The sequence below is a fragment of the Mchenga conophoros genome, linkage group LG8 (assembly GCF_057382185.1).
Source record: "Mchenga conophoros isolate Kocher_MC1m ecotype Shallow Benthic linkage group LG8, M_conophoros_male_GT1.1, whole genome shotgun sequence".
NCBI lineage: Eukaryota > Metazoa > Chordata > Actinopteri > Cichliformes > Cichlidae > Mchenga > Mchenga conophoros.
Genome location: NC_140533.1, coordinates 24,494,818 through 24,511,978, shown reverse-complemented (window position 1 = coordinate 24,511,978; position 17,161 = coordinate 24,494,818). Strand labels below are relative to the sequence as shown.

The window sequence follows — 17,161 nt, the reverse complement described above, 5'->3', positions numbered from 1 at the left end:
GCAGGAAACCTTTGGTACCGTAAATGATTTAAAATGTAAAACAGTTGAAATATATGGGGGAACTTTGTGTTCATGCTCTTGCGAACACACTGCCTACACTGTCAGACTGTCACACTCTCCTTCCAGCTTGTTACAGGTTATAGTGCAAGCTGTTGCAAGCTTGTCAGTGCAGGTGCAAGAGCGCCTTCAGGAAATCGGACAGGACTGTAGGTTGAAATGGAAGCATAAAAATACAAGCTTTGGCGTCTTTTTCTGCTATTGCACATTCATTTTTTTTACCTAACCAAGTGAACTTTTCAATATCGTTAAATGGACGAGAGGGGCAAAACAGAAAACATGAACAAATAGGAGATGAGAATACGATAAATACATTTTATGTAATTGTATTGTAGCTAATTTATATTTAGTTACATCCATCCATCCATCCATTTTCATCCGCTTTGTCCGGGGCCGGGTCGCGGGGGCAGCAGCCTAAGCAAAGAGGCCCAGACCTCCCTCTCCCCAGCCACCTCCTCCAGCTTATCCGGGGGAATACCAAGGCGTTCCCAGGCCAGCCGAGAGATATAATCTCTCCAGCGTGTCCTGGGCCTGCCCCGGGGCCTCCTCCCGGTGGGACATGCCTGGAACACCTCACCCAGGAGGCGCCCAGGGGGCATCCTTGTCAGATGCCCGAACCACCTCAGCTGGCTCCTTTCGATGTGGAGCAGCAGCTGCTCTACTCTGAGCCCCTCCCGGATGGCCGAACTTCTCACCCTATCTCTAAGGGAGAGGCCAGCCACCCTTAGTTACATATAATAATAATAATAATAATATGTAATATGATTTTAATGCATTTTAAAATTATTAGTATTTTGTTTTCCTGACACATATGTTCGTATCACATCATTAATTAAGTTTATATTTATTTACTAACTCACAGTTAGTGGACTCTAAACTCATAAAACACTGGCCAAAAACAGAAAAGCTTGTAAGTTTGTCTGTCATGGCGTTTCATTAAACCGTGGATGACTCTGGAGTCTTCTAGTCCTGGCGATCACTTGTATTTGTTCATTGTGGCATCTGTGCTGGATAACCTCCTAGATTTGGTATTTAGCAGAGTCCTGTCCAGGCCATACTAACACAGTGCTGACAGTGATTATGGCATATAAACACTTGTACTTTATGCACATGCACATAACTCTGAAGCGGCACTTAATTTTCTTTGCCAGGCAGAATTCGTTTTCATTTGTTTTAACTTTGGATTTGTTTGTGAGCAGAGTATGTCAAATTGTGACAACAGATTGCAGTAGATTGGTGCACAATAAGATCATGAGAAAAGGGCACAAGTTGTTAGTGCCTGGTGCAGGCCTGGATCAAGGTACAAACCTTATTTTTTTTTATTTCTTGGAATTTTAAGTTGTTTTTAGTCATGCCTGAAGCATGATTTTTTCGTTACTCTTATGCTGGCTAAAATGCCCTAGCAACTTCTTTGCTTGCATTGACATGGCATTTGTTGCAGACATATTAGCAGAAAATAACTGTAATAACTTTGATACATTATTTATTTTTATCTAAAATTTGACTTTGTCTAATACAACCTGATTAGGGACCTAATATTAACTAATTAGTACAAGTAGTAGTATCATTTTTGTGGTAAAATACCATGGTGTCATTAGCAATACTGCACTATTAATTTACAAAGTTGGAGGGCCACTGTCTGAACCCATCTATATTATTCTCTCTTCTACTGAGTATTGAAGTTAATTAAAACGTACAACATGCATTGTCATTACAGGTGAAGTAGCCTTAAAGCAGTTTCCACCAACAATGTTTAAAATTAGAGTAACGCGTCTGCTGTACTGAACACCTCTGAGGAACAGAAATTAACAATGAAATTAAATATTCTTCCTTTTTCATGTTTGCTTGCATATTTTACACAATGCTGTAGAGCGAGTAGGAATATTCCAACGATGGAATATGTAATGTGATACTTGAATTAAAACAGAAAAAGTTCTTGCAGGGTTTTAAGATAATATCTACACTGCATGAAAACTAAATGGAAGGTATGGACCACCTGCACATTTCACTGAGAGGAGCTGCTCAGCCATGAAAATCCATGCCATGAAGCTCCTGGTGCAGTTTCTATACAGATGTTAATGCTAGAGGAGCTTTGGAAATCTGCAGTTATCGAGTCAGCAGAGCATTAGCAACTTTGTAGCATTTCATTGCAGTAACTCAAAGTGGTGCTAAGTAGTTTGTATGGCCCCTACATGCTTGTATGCATGCCTGACAAGATCAGGGCATGCTCCTAATGAGATGACAGTGTCCTGGGGGCTCTCCTCCCAGTTTGGACAGGGGCTCTGAGCTCCTGGGCAGTCTGAGGTGAAACCTGGCAGCATCTGATGTGTCCCAGAGGTGTTCTATTGGATTGTGGTCAGGCAGAGTTTGGGGGAGAGTCAGTGGTATCAATTCTTTCATCCTTCAGGGACTGCCTGCATACTCCCTCCACATAAGGTATTGTCATGCACCATAAGGAACTCAGGACCTACTGCATTAGTGTAGTTCTGATTATAGGTCCAAGGATTTTATCCCAATACCTAATGGGAGTCAGGGTGCTGCTGCCTAGCCTCTAGAGATCTGTATGTCCCTCCATAGATATGCCTCCCTAGACCCACAACCAAACCAGTTATGTTGAACGATGCTACAGGCAGCATGAAGTTCTCCACAGTGCCCGCAGACTCTTTCACATCTGTCTCATATGCTCAGAGTGAACCTCTCTCATCTGTGAAAAGAAGAGTGCGCCAGTGGTGGATTTATCAATTCTGGTAGTGTATGGGAAATGCTAATCTGGCTCCACGATGTCAGGCAGGGAGCTCATGCTCATGCTCTTGAGCACTCCTTCTTGCTCTTGACACTGTGGTGGGATTCACAGCAAACCTTCTGGCATTGGCATGCATTTATGTGCCATCCTGGACGAGGTGCTGGGTCCAGCCACCCCTGCATGCTACCAGTAGTGACACTGACCTAGCCAAATTTAAAACGAATGGGGAAAAAAACGGTCAAAAGAAACCCAAAAACCGTCGGTGCCATCCACCTGTAAAACCGTTCTTTTGGGGGTTGTCTCATTGGTGCCCCTCTAGTGCACCTGTTGTTAATGTAATTAACACCAAAGCAGCAGAAACTGACTAACACCCCCCTCTGCTACCTAACTGACCAGAATCGAATTGATTTGATGGTGCGCTCTGATTTTAAAAAGTATATAATATATATATAGTTAGTGGAAAAAGAATAACATTGAAAAAGATATTTGAACAAAGACGCAGAGTTTAAAAGCTAAAGACTGAAAATAAAGCTTGTTTTGAAAATGGCATGTTTACAAGTCTGTACAGCCTGTGAGGATGCTTGAACTTTCTCGCTGTATGTTACGCATTTTACATCGACCATCTGTACCACTGTACTGTGCTCAACAGTATGTAGGCAAAGGGATTAAAGCTCTCCTCCCCACCCATTACACACACACACATACATTATCCTGACATTAGCTGTAACACGAGCCCTAAACAAAAGTGGTGAAGAATCTATTCTGGTTTTGCACTCGCTGTTGCTTGAACATATGTTCCAACTGCTGCTCATGACTTCCTGCTCACCGCACTTTGGTCCTGCACAGTATTTCTGCACCAGATAGCTTTGGACATGTGTGCTCACCCGTAACAGTAATGGTTGCGACATACAGTATAATCTATTTTAAACCCCTATTTAACCAGATTAGTCAATTAAGGGTAAATTATGCTTAGTTGCTGCCCATCTCAAACCCACACCAGTACAGAAAATAAAGATAATAGATTAAACAAATGAGTCTTATGCACAATTTAGTTGATATTGGCTGATTTCTTTTTTCTTTCTCACAGCTGGGCATGACTCCAAGTTCGTCATAGAAGTTATTTCCATAGTGAGGACAAAAAAAGGGGGAAATATAGTCTGGTTCCTCCTGTTTATGAATATAACAGAGGAGGAGGGGAAGTCATTTCTGTATTGGATTGTATTGGGTTGTTTTTTCTTTTTTTAGTCTCCATTTGTGTGGTATATTAGCCAGATATTCAGCGTAAGCAGGCTTAGCATTTTAGTGCTAATTGACAGAACATTAAAAAGCAGAGCGAGTGCAGGAAGCCTTATGGTCTCATTATTCTTGCTGTGGAGAGCCATCACACTCGGTGATTTTAACAACAACATCCTTGCAAACAAATGCCACTGAATGGATCGCAAAGGTTTTCTTCTTTTTGCATTTCTTCCAGGGTATGTAGCCTGTGTGTGTTTATCAGTACAATGACTTTGCCTTTTATGTGCGTCATAAAACTATTTTTTTAAGAACACCACAATGTATGGACTCATGACACTGTAAGCTGAACTGGGTAACGGTGCTCACAATCTGTGTGCCGTGACCAAGAACCCATGAAAGGATCATACACAGCCACCACCCCCGGCTTTCTGTGAATCTCTGATTTTCTCATTTGATGTCTCAGACGCTGTGGCTGAGTCGGGCGCGAGGACATTCCCAAAATGGATCTCATTTGCATTCTTGGTGTGATTTTTGACACTGGACAAACAGACGCAACAAACTTTTTATTTATTTAGCTTTTCTTCTTTTCTTTTTTTTGCTTCCTGGTATTCTTGCATTTCAGTGGTGGGCGGATGTTTTGCAGGTGTATTGGTTCGCCCTAGCGAGGTACCTGATTGCTCACGTTGCTTATTTACTCATGTGTTTGCTTTATCTGACCCGAGGCAAACACAAGGTGTAAGAAAGCCTTCAGGATGTTTTCATTTTATCAGTGTGCTGCTTTAAGTTCATGCTGTAAGCTCTCTGACTTTCCTCCCTTTCTGTCCTGTCCCTGTCACTCCTCTCTTTCTTTTCTTCTTCCATCTCCCTGATTTATGTGTGTGTCTCTCTGTGTGCACGTGTGTGCACGTGTTGTCTCCTTCTGGGTGTGTGTGTGTGTCTATGCTTTCTGCTCCCAGCCCCTCTGCGGAAAGCAAAGTTTGTGGAGAGCCCTCGCATTCCACAATCAGAGCTTGGCTCCCCTACACACACCTCCACCACTGCCAAGAATCCAGACCTGGACACATACTGCCCTGGTAAGTTTTGGCCAGCTCATCCCTAATTTTGTGTGTTGTTTATTTATTTATTTTTTGCTCATTGGTTCTTCTCTGTGCCTCCCTGGTTTCACAGATGATGATCAGTTTTCGGGGTATTCTGCTGCTGCTGGCTGCTGTAAAACATTGCTAAGGTTATTAATGAAAAAGCTTTGCTGGGGCCTGCAGTGTCCATCCTCATTGCCTCCTCCCTCTCTGTCTCTCTAATCCTGTCTCGCTGCTTTCTCACTCCGGTCTGCTTTTCGGGCGGATAGCTCGGTTAGGTGCCACCGCTGTTTTCCGTTAACTTTGCAGTCGGCTTTTTCTCGGTAATCCTGCGGACAGTCCACATCCCCACCCCACCCCTCCCCTTCCCTCCCTCCCCTCCCAGTCTATCCCCATCAAACCCCGTCTATCCTCCTCCCTTGTCTCTTCGTCTTCCTCGCTCAGAAGGACTTTAAAACGGGTCACCTGAGGATAGTGCTGTGCTCAGATCTGGTTCTGGTATATCTGCTTTCTCATCTTGCTTCTCCTTTTCCTGTTGCCATTGAGAAATGCAGTGCTAGCTTCCTGCCCTGTCTTTTTGGCTCAACCTGTGGTGGAATAGGAGAACCCAGGGCTGGATGTACACATGAGAAATGGTGATGGAAAGCCTCGAGGCTTAACTGGACTTATTTAGGCGGAAAATGTTTGAAAGTGTGCTACCAGCCTTCTCCGTCTGTGAGCCTCTTCTGCTGACTTTCTGCTCAATGGGAATTCTAAGTAGGTGATATAGTAGATTATATATTTATTGCTGTCATACTACACATTATATGGTCTGAATAGTGTATTACTTAAGGATAAACCCTTTGATTCTGGCTCCTGGCTTGCTTTTGAATTTCATGGATGAAAAACTGTTGACCCTGGCTTTATTTTTGCATTAAGTCAGGCGGCTGGTAAATAGCAGTTGTTATGAGCGGCAATAGGTGTGACATTTCAGGGATAACATGGTAATCTCTGCTTTCTGACCCAGTATGAACCTTCCAGATCCCTCACGTCATCTGGATCCGGTTTTTTATCAGTTCCCAGAGTCAGAACCAGACATGGAGAAGCTGCATTCAGCTTTTATGCTCTATATATCTCGAACAAACTCCCAGAAAGCCTCAGATCAGCTGAAACACTCAGTTTATTTAAATCCAGGTTGAAGACTCACCTGTTCTCAGCTGCATTTGAATAAAGCACCAAATTCGCACTGTTTTGCTTTTAAGCTTAAATTTTGAAACTTACATTTTAACTACTGATTTTATCTACTGTTCCTTTCCTTTTTTCCATTTTAAATCATGCTTTTTATTTGTTTTTGTTTTTTAATGTCTCTGTAAAGCACTTTGAATCACCTTGCTGTTGAATTGCGCTATATAAATAAACTTGCCTTGCCTTCCATTGGGGCAGGAAAAGAGTTGATAAAACGTGAACTGGAGCGGAACTGGGAAGCCTAAGATGAGTTTTCACGAGAGGTGAGGAGTTGCACCTCCCCGGTGGGCAGATGGACATGTTAGCTCTTAACAAGGTCTCCTTGGCGTGTCTAGCAGCAGGGTGGTGACTTAAACATCTGATCACATGCTAGTCCACACTCTGCTGCTGACACTGTCTTTTGAGTGGAGGAAGTGAGGCATCAGTTGATTTTTTTTTATGTGGCCTACAAAGATATTTGTGGTGCCATAAATATTGTTTGCAAATATTTTGTGAGACGTCTTGTAAAACTCCCCACCAGCCAGCCTCCTTAAACCGTGGAGTGAAAGCCTTTCTAATGATGTTAGAGTTCAACCTTCTTAAAGGTAATTCTCCAGACTGGGGGCAGACGCTACAGATAAAATCCTCCATTGTGTCACTCCTTTTTGCAATTAAAATTACAATCGGGGGTATTATAGATTTAATGTCAGTGCTTGCATATGCATGCCAGGTCACATGCATTTCTCAGTTGTGTTCAATGAACAGAGAGGAGCAAAAGACAAAACATTACGTGCCACTTCCCTCTCCACCCTTCCCATGTGAGGGGAAGTAGGAAGGGATGAAAAAACCAAAAGGTGAACAGATAATTAGCGTCCACTTCAACATGCGCTTGCTTTGTATTTTGAACAATGTTATAGGCAAACGTTTAACTTCTTTGAGCTGTGTGAATTATCTGTTAAAGTTATTATCTGTGAGTCAAATTTTAAAATATAGAAAGATTTCTTTGCCCCAGACGTTAAAAACGCACTTATTTGTATTGGACTGATAAACTACTCAGCTGACTTAGTATATTAAGGGGGGATGTGAATAAATCTCAACAAAAAATTTAGAGTCAGGTGCAGAACCAAAAGAAATGAGCTGCAGGATTCCAGCAGATTGTTTAGATTTAATGCCAAACGGTGATAAGGAAGAATGGCGTGAATGTAGTTTAAGATGTAAACAACAGATCTGGTCTGTGACCTTGTACTAAATCTGATGCCTGAAGTTAATTGAGCATAAGTGTTGGCTGTGAAGGCTTTTAACATTCAGCCAATGCATCTTTTGTGGTTTATGTACTTTTTAATTTGACTGAATAGAGACTTATTCTCATATAATTGGAAAGAACTAATGTTACTCTATTAAAGTCATGAAGAAATTGGTGTTATCATAGTGAACTTGTTATCTTCAACAAACCAGTTTGACATGATTTGAGCTTTGTGTCATGGAAGAAGATGTGTACACTGTGGTCTCAGTGCTCACTCAATATTTTCTCTTTTTTGGGACTGTTGTCTGTAAATCCTAGTATAGGTATGCGGGGAAAATCCCAGCAGATCAGTAATTCCTGAAGTAGTCAGATCCCCCTTTTCTCCTTTCTGATGCTCAGTTTGAACTTCAGCAGATCACTGATTGACTTTGTCTGTATACCCAAATGCATTGAGTTGCTGTCATGTCACTGGCTGATTGGATATTTGCATTGATGGAGCAGTTAAACAGGTACATCTGAGCGGCAGGTGAGTGTACGTTTGTAATAGCAGACAAAAACATGCGGTTTAATTTCAGTTGGACGTCTTTAGCTTCAGGTCTTTAAAGCCATTTCTTCAACTGTCTTGTTGTGAGTTGCCAATTTTTGGAGTTATCTGCTGTAAAAATCTCTGCTTTCCTTTGACTCAAGGCAAGCACTATGTGGTTTTACTGTATTCAAGGGAAAGCGATGTTCTTTTTTTTTTAAATTCATGTTTCATGACCCAGTCACCCAACACAGAAAACAAAACAAAAAAACAAGTTTCGTATGGGAACTATTTTGTTCTACTGTCTTTATCCGCCAACCAAAGGACTCATGCAGCTCTCTAACATTACAGCTCATTGATGATTACATCCTGTCAGACTGTCATAACCATGAGCCTTTCATCATTGGTGCGTTATCAAATTGGACACTGGACATTTACATGGTTGGCGGGTGTCTCGGAGACAACAATGTTTGTGGATTGTTTTTAATAAACGGGTTACTATTTCTGGAAAGAGCATTTCCCTTTTTTTTTGGGGGGGGGGGGGGTTGTTCTTTGAGCACCACTAGGCAAGAGCCATTTACTGCAATTACACTGAAGAGAAGGCAGCACCTCTGCAGCTGATATCTCCAAAATTGGGCAACTCACACCAGAACAATCTAAATGGATAACTAGCACCGCAGGCAGGAGGGGGAGGGGGGGGGGGGGGTGGAAATATTAAATTAAATTTTTGAGTCTGCTTCAACAGCATAACGCTACAGTCATTAAACAAATAATAGATTGTATTATTATCAAATATAGTTTATTTTAATATCTAGTTTACAGATATTTTTTGTTATTCTGCCAAATAAAACAACTCAAAGATCCACTGTGGTACTTTTTCTGTGATTTCAACCTTTGCCAAAACTAAATGCAACTAATGCTGTTCCTAAAGTGCAAGTTCTATATAGCTTGATTATACTACTTACATCTACGTTATATCATTAAATCCTGAAATCCAGTGCCCTGAGATGCAGTGTTTATGCATAGATAAGATCACAGCTGTGCACATCAAGAATGTGAGATTCATTCCTCTGATCTCTTGATTAGCCCTACATTCCTGGATTTTCAGGTGTCTTTGTCTATACGTTTCACTACTTGTATTATTCAAGCTTTCTTTTCCTCCCCAAAGCCGTAAAGTAAAATTGCAAACACCACTTTAACCTCGTTTTTCAATCAGTGCCACGTCCTCTTCAGGTAAATTTATCTTTGAACCTTGCGTATTTAACTTTTTCTTTTTAAAAATGTGATGGCTTACTTTTCGAGAACCTTGAAGTTACTGCTCCCAGGTAGAGGTGAAATAGGAGCCACCAAATGCTATGTGTTATCTCACCTGCTACTCAGGCCTATTTATACCCTCTCCTGTCCGGTCCAGTCCCCTGCTTGCAGCACACATGCTTCTCCTGCTCTCTCTGGCTCACCGTCGGTGCGCGAGGGCAGATCCATGGACGGCCAGGGAGAAACAGATGCGCTCGCACAGAAACACATTCCTAGCTGCGCGCAAAGATAGTTGCCATGGCAACCATCTGTCTCCTTCGCAGCTCAGGAATCCAATAGAGAGAAGTCTGCATTTTTATATATATATATATATATATATATATATATATATATATATATTAGGGGTGCAACGATACACAAAATTCACGGTTCGGTTCGGTTCGATACTTTGGTGTCACGGTTCGATATTTTTTCGATACAAAAAAATGTTCATGCATTTTTAATTTGTCATTTATTAAAATTATAAATATATATTTTAACTCAAAAGTACAGTTTTTAAATTTAACCCTAACCCTTGTGCGTGTTTTTTATTTTGACAGCGAATGCGCACCTGCGGACCACTTATGTGCAGTCCTGGTTATTTAGCTCATCATATCGCAGCCACAGAGATTCTTTTGTCCATGAAACCATAAAGCTGCACTTTCTTTTTGCCTTATAGTCTGATTTGTCATAACTTCTCCGTTTTGTGGTAAGCTTTTCTTTGGCTGTCACTTCTTCACCCTGACCTGTCTTATTTGGCTCAGCAGAACTGAAATGCTTTTACACATGCACTCACATAAGCTCAGCGATTCTCTGCGCGATCAACCTCTCACATGTTTAAGCTTGCTGCGGGAGATTTCACTTGTCATGTTTGCATAGTAAGCTAACGATTAATAAGACGATGTCAGAGGAATTGGTGCACAAATTATCATCACTCACAGATCAGTGCTGTCGCTCTCTATACACAGTTCGCACGATTGCAAAGTGAAAGCAAAAAAACAAGCGCAAATTCAAACGCGACTTCAATATGTCACATATTGACAGTGGCTCACCGATGCCAATGACATAATTACCCAGCTACATTTCCGAAAGAATGCAAAAGCATTGACATATATTTTTCCTACAATAGCCCGACGGGCAGGGAAGAGATAGAATTTGGTAGCCCGACTGAAAAAAATTGCTAGCTCCGGGACGTCGGGCTAGCGATATTGCAAGCCCTGTATCTGATTGAGGAATCACATCATCTTTGGAAAAGAGAGTTTATTACAGAGAAATGGCTCTTTCCAAAATAAAAGCTATACTATCCGCTTCTGGGCTATATTCTCAGCAGCATAAGGAGAATCATGTGCTAACAGCTGTCTAAATGACTCGGCTAAAGTTAGTAGCATGCTTGCTTTTTTTTTTTGTCTGCTTCCACTTGTCTTTGCACTAGGATGATGTCGGCGTAAATGTGCAGTCATATTCGTTGTGTTCCCACTAGTGCTTTCAGGTTAATCTCGTTGAAATGACCTTAACGCCACAACACGGCAAATCTCCGTTAACGAGCTACCGCGGATCGCTCCGTGCATGGGGCTAGACGGCCAACACCTTAACGAGCTAACTGCGCTAACACACTAGTTCACACCAATGTAATTGAGCATTGCATGGCACATCCAACATACTGTTTTACTTTAGTCCATGACTCGCTTACCTTCAGGGTCATACGTCACATGAAAACCAAAATAATTCCAAACGCCAGATCTGAATGAGGTTCAATTTGCTTGTTGCAAGTAGAGCTTAACTTCTGTCTCGCTAGCTTGCCCTGCGCTCTTCCTTCTGACTATGCTGTCTGTGTTGAGCGCTCAGTGGATCTGCGCTCGACAGTGCAGCCTAGGTGGAGTAGTCGAACGCAGATTCACTGAGCGCTCAACACAGACAGCATCGTCAGAAGGAAAATTGATAAAATAAATTACAAATGTTGTATTGTTCGATACATATGCATACCGAACTGAAAGCACTGTATCGAACGGTTCAATATCGATACGAATATCGTTGCACCCCTAATATATATATATATATATGCATATATGTGTTTTGATGTTGGGCAAATTTTATTTTATATTTATTAAGATGTTACACTGACGAAAAGCGCCTGAAGTTCCTTTAGCCGTGTGTTTGGCGTCTGGCTTTGAAGTGATCTAGATGTTTGCTTGCAGTGACTTCGGCACCATGTGACTGTCATAATGTGTATTTAAAGAACAAAAGGTAGGGCTATAAATAGAAGCAAATCAGTACATACAACCCCTACATTATGATAATATATTCCCTTTGATTGTAGCTCCCTTACAGTAGCTACAAGAACAGGTAGCTTTAAGAAGGATTCAGATGGTATGGTATTTTTGTTTCGAGTTTGACAGCTCTGTGATTGTCGTCACTGCCAAAAATCTGGGCCTTGGCCATATGTTTGACTCTGCTGTCATATTTTTAGAGTGGGAGAGTTTAAAGATGTACAAAGGGATTGCCTATGGTTCGCTCAAGGGACTCACTGTGGGCTCGGGCATCCAGATTAGAGATTTTGTTACCACATCAAAAGAAACCTAGACAAACTGCTCGCTCCTGCACAGGGTTGGCCAACAGCTGGCTGCTACACAGACGCTATAGTAAGAAGAACTAAAGGGAACAGAGGGGATTGTGAGGGAGAGAGTAGCATTCAAAGAGACGAGTGAAAGAACACAAGTTAACACAGGCAGACAGAGCCCATGTTTGATCATGATCACGATCACGCCCCAACCCCCCACCACACCACCTACGGGAGCAGTTGACTAATGACTGCTAATATATTCACTCCTTACTACTACCAGTCTGTCAACTGGGAAGCCTTCGGTGGCTCAGTGTTCAGACTGGTGCAAAGACAGCAGCTAATACATAGAAATGACATGCTGTCTGTATGGATAGATGATTTGCTTTACTTTTCATGTAGGTTTCTTCTGTTCATGGTCTTCATGGGATATCACATCATTAGGGAAAAACGATACACTGTATATAAAAGATGGACAAGGCTCCCAGGTATAAAAAGGACAACCAGAAGAGGGCGCTCCTAGTTGCAAAAAGAGGTTTTGTATACCTCTGTTCCCTTGATTGTTGTCCTTAGTATGAGTTTAGCATCTTACTCACTAGTTTCACATCTTGTTCAAATGCAGCATGATCTTCATTTTGTAAATTTTGGTACCCAACAGTGTCGAGAACGGTAAATCAGCATATCCTCATTATGATTAGCAACGTGCTACTGTATGGTGGTAAAGCTTTTTGTATCCTTCACTCATGGTGACTGGTTTCAAAAAGAAAAGATGGCAGCAACAAAAATGCCCAGTTCTAGGTTTCAGACATAGAACAATGCAACCCAGTGAGTGACACAAAGACTATTTTCCAGCAAAATAAGATGTTCCTCGGCATGATAGTTATTACATTGGATAAACCAAAGCGAAAACCAACCTGTTGTTGTCCTATAAATTTAATCTAATTGCATTTGATTAAAATAATTTCATACAATCTATCAAAGATGCTGCTGTTTTGTTGGTAATCTGCCGAAATGTTGACTAAAATGACCCCACTTATCGATAAACATCACTTGTAAGTTGAAATTAACCAGTCAGCACTTACCTTCTTCTCCTTTACCTTCAACACAGCAGATATATTGACCACTCCAAATTGAAAATTTACATAACTGTGTAAACTTTTATGCTTTAACGAAAAGATTCCCAATAAGGTATGTGTAAAACACGGCAAAAGTGGAGCTCTGGCAGGAACCCGGGGCTGTTTTTAGTGATTGAAGTACTGCTGTGCATGCTGTATACAGATCAAAAGGGTCCAAAACATTCAGTTTTTTCACACATATTTTGTTTTTCTTCTTTTTAGATGTTTTTATCTTTCTAGTCGTGGCTTGAAATTGATGAAAAATTCACAGGTTTGTGGTTAGCTTATACCAACACAAACCAGAGCTCTGCTGTAGTCATGTGTCTGAAAACTATGAATCGATCCAAGTGCATCTCAGCCGTCCTCCTGTGGTATTAGCGGTGAGGAGGTAGGACGTTTACCCCAGCTACATCTTCTCCATTAATGGACTCTTCCTCAAGGGAAACCCATGGATTCACTGACCTTGGAGGAATGCACTCTGCTCCATAAAGCCATCACCATCTCGTTAAAACTCATACATAATTAGCTTGTTTCGGACCTAATGTATGCTCTGATTACCTCATTATTGGTTGCTGCTGTGTGTGTTTTTTTTATTGAAGCACTGCACCCATGTCGTCCCCATTTGATTCAAAGGTTTTTTTTCCCTCCGTCAGAAGGCACCCAGCTTCTTTACTTGCTCACACTGTCTTGGAGTCAATCTAATGAGGAACCTGACAGTGTTCTGCCTTTTCCGCCCATGAGCAAATGGAGAGGGGAGCCCGGGCTTTAGATTGCCCGTCTGTGTGTGTGTGTGTGTGTGACTTCGAACTGACGAGTGAGAGGACACAGGCTGTAGACAAGCTGTCCGTCTTCAGAGAGGTGGCGTGGCGGCTTGGACTGTTTAATGGCTGTCAGTCAGAGTTTCGTGTAACTACCTGCCAGTCTGGTTTGACCAGCCCTGCTGGAAAACTGAGGGGGGAAAAAAAAACCACACTCTGCCTCGAGCTGTTTTTTTTTAAAAAACCAACCATCTTGTGCTGTTGGCTTCAATAACATTGATGTCTGGGCCAATTCAGAGGCTTATATGTCCAATTACAGCTGTTTGAATTTAGCCACCAGTCACTTTTTTGTGCAGGGTGAGTAATTAACACAACCTTGAGCTCTGCGAGTGGCACTCCAGTGAATAATGTGAAATTGAAATGAAACTGATCTAGTAGGCACCTCTAGGGCCAAGTGTGATTGAAAAACATGATACCACTGGTTAGGGTTTGTTATGGGTGGGGGGTAACCAGGCAACTGGGTGACGGGATGAGGTCTTTAAGGGATTTTTAAATGGGTCCTATTGTAAAGTTGGCAACTGAAATCCCTCCGCTCTGGGGGTGTGTTTGTGTGTGTTTGTGGTTTTGATCATCTGATCATCATGCAGGCTCACCCGGGTGTTTTCTTTGCTCTCTTTAGTCCCAGGAGTCTCTGTAAATAGGAGTAAGGATGTGGACATGCACGCTTTGTCTTGAAAAGGCACACACCTCGATCTCTCTCTCTCACTCACTCACACACACGCAGGTGAAGGGCGTATTTCATTACGTCACTCGAGCCGTAGTGGTGATGAGTGGTGCGGAAGGAGCTGTCGTCGGTATGGGAGCCTACTGCTAGTCGCTGTGGAAGGCAGCTTTTTGTAAACAGTTGAAAACTGTTTTTGTTGTTGTGGCTGAGGGGATTTTGGAGTTTATGTAAGGAGATACCTCAACCGAAAAGTCCGGCTGTTGGGGAATGTGTTAGTAATGCACAGCTCTGAGCTATGGGAGAACTCTGGTAGGGTGCTTCGTTTTCTTTTCCTGCGTGCAGGTGCTGTGTGTCCAGGTGTGTAGTCAGGGCTGTAGTTTATTCAAAGGGAGTGTAACAAGTGTACTGTGTGTTTCTAGGTAAAGAGGTTATGGATATATAAAAAATGAAATGTTGTAAGGTTTTGGGGTTTTTTTGTTTTTTTTCTTGTGGCAAAATAAGCTGCTGTTCAGTTTTCTGCCCACCACTGACACACATTCTCCCGTTCCTTTCTCTTCTTTTTGCTCTCCCCCATCTCCTGCCTCCTCCTCCTTGTGTCTATCTGCCTCCACAGGGGAGTCAAGCCAGGAGCTGGGCCCCCCTCCGTCCGTGGATGAGGCAGCCAACACATTGATGACGCGCCTGGGTTTCCTTCTCGGAGACAAACTGAGCGAGGGGCCAGCCGGTACCCAGTACAGCATGGAGGAACCCGAGGCGAGACAGGTACCAGAAATATGCTTTTTTTTTAACTATTCTCAGCGATCTGCACTTTTTCCCTGATGATAGAGTTCATCACGTGATGCACGCAGTGTGAATTTGATAAGAAGCCTTCTCTCAGATTAACCCAGTAAATACTTGTCATAGCTACAGACTTTCATTCTATTTATCCTAATCTATATCTGAGTCAAACAGTCGAATCTGTCTTGTAAGCTATGTGATTTTCACACATTTGCATTGTGAGCGATCGCACTTGGAAACTTGAACAAACACATCTGATTCGATCTGTTTTGACATTTATCTTCATAATATTCGTGTTTACAGTCAGTTTTGACAGATCTTTGGAAGTCAGGGTAGCCAGATCAAAGGACTTTTCAGTAAATTGCCCTCATGTGCCAGAGTGCTTTAGATTCTGAGATTACCAGTGCCTCTCCATCAAGTGTCAGATATCCTCCTGCCTAATTAGCTTTTTATAAAACAAATATGATTATTTTTTTCCTTATTTAGATTATTTCTAGATTATTCAAAGGAAGTTTCTTGAGCCGACACGCGGCAGGTTAGACTTAATGTTTTGCTCCTGCGCCGTAACCTTTCTATTTGTGAATTTGTCAGTTGTGCAACAAACAGCTCCTGGCACAAGAGACTTGCTCTAAGCTCAGCAGCAGATGCCCTGGTATCTCTACCTAAACCTAATTTGACAGGTATGAATTTTCCAAACTGTGCAAGGAAAAACAGTTGCCGCGGAGAGGCAGCGAAAGAGAAACAGGGTGGGACGGGGAGGGGGGGTACAAGGGGCTAACCTGTTGCTGAAGCATTCAAGGCAGGCATAGGTATGTGTTCGCTCTGAAACAGTGTGGATAAGCGATTAGACTGATGGACTGCCTGTGCTTGATGTGAGCGCTGCTGTAGCAGTGGGGGTGTATAAATTGAGAGAGGTTTATTCAAGCGGCTCTTTTTAGAGACGTGACTCACACGAGCACCCCGCTGCATCGCGCACACAGTACAAACTTATTGTTTTAGATATCTGCCCCAAATACTGTTCTCTGGATTGCAATTTTGTTTGATTCATTAACCACCAAAAATGACAAGAATTGCCTCGAGACACCATCTATTAGCAGATAAAAGAGTGGGCTTTTGTTGTAATTCTTCTCATTTGCTTGGGATTTACTAGATTTTAATGGACTTTGGTTAGTGCAGTAATTCAGGGGTTTGACACTTTGCCCTCCACAAGACAACAAAAATATGCAGAGTTAGGGATTAGCAGATCTTGATGTAACCATAAACATACAGAAAACTACTGTTAAAGTAATAATAACCACGTAAGTGCAACATAATATAAGTAATATCGTTTCAAAGCCAATTTCTAAATGTTCATTAAGTGATTCTAATTCATGTCTGAGACGGTGACTGAAGATAAAAGTGTATAATTCAAAGGAGGTGTGCATGTTTTGATAGGCAGTGTTGGTCAAGTTACTTGAAAAAAGTAATCAGTAACTAATTACTGATTACTTCCCCAAAAAAGTAATCCCGTTACTTTACTGATTACTTATTTTCAAAAGTAATTAATTACTTAGTTACTTAGTTACTTTTTAAAAACACGATTTACAACCTGAATAGGTGATAAAGCGATAGATCTTTCAGCCCAATTCTACTTTTTCTGCATAATCCATCATACAAAATGTAATCAAATGGAAAAGTCTCTTTTTTTTAACTTGTTTATCAGTTTTAATCTTTTAACTTTATGCATCAAGCAAAAATTTAATTATATGCAACATTCTCTGACTTGAATAAATTAGTTTAACATTTAAAGCTATTTTCTGCACATTCCAGCACATAAAATAAAATATTTTTTGTGTTTACACTCACTCTTTCAAATA

General features: G+C 41.6%; 1 protein-coding gene across 12 annotated transcripts in view; it reads left to right on the top strand.

Moving 5' to 3' along the window:
- Positions 1 to 17,161, top strand: part of tanc2b (tetratricopeptide repeat, ankyrin repeat and coiled-coil containing 2b) — a 171,438-nt gene that overhangs the window by 110,380 nt on the left and 43,897 nt on the right. For 8 of the 12 annotated variants that reach the window (XM_085285134.1, XM_085285140.1, XM_085285137.1 and 5 more), the window contains 2 exons: positions 4,993 to 5,109; positions 15,142 to 15,290. In XM_085285134.1, coding sequence (XP_085141260.1) covers positions 4,993 to 5,109; positions 15,142 to 15,290 — 266 coding nt within the window. Of the gene's footprint in view, positions 1 to 4,992; positions 5,110 to 5,777; positions 5,869 to 15,141; positions 15,291 to 17,161 lie in introns of those variants that run through there. The other 4 variants (XM_085285139.1, XM_085285145.1, XM_085285143.1 and 1 more) reach the window with 2 other exon arrangements.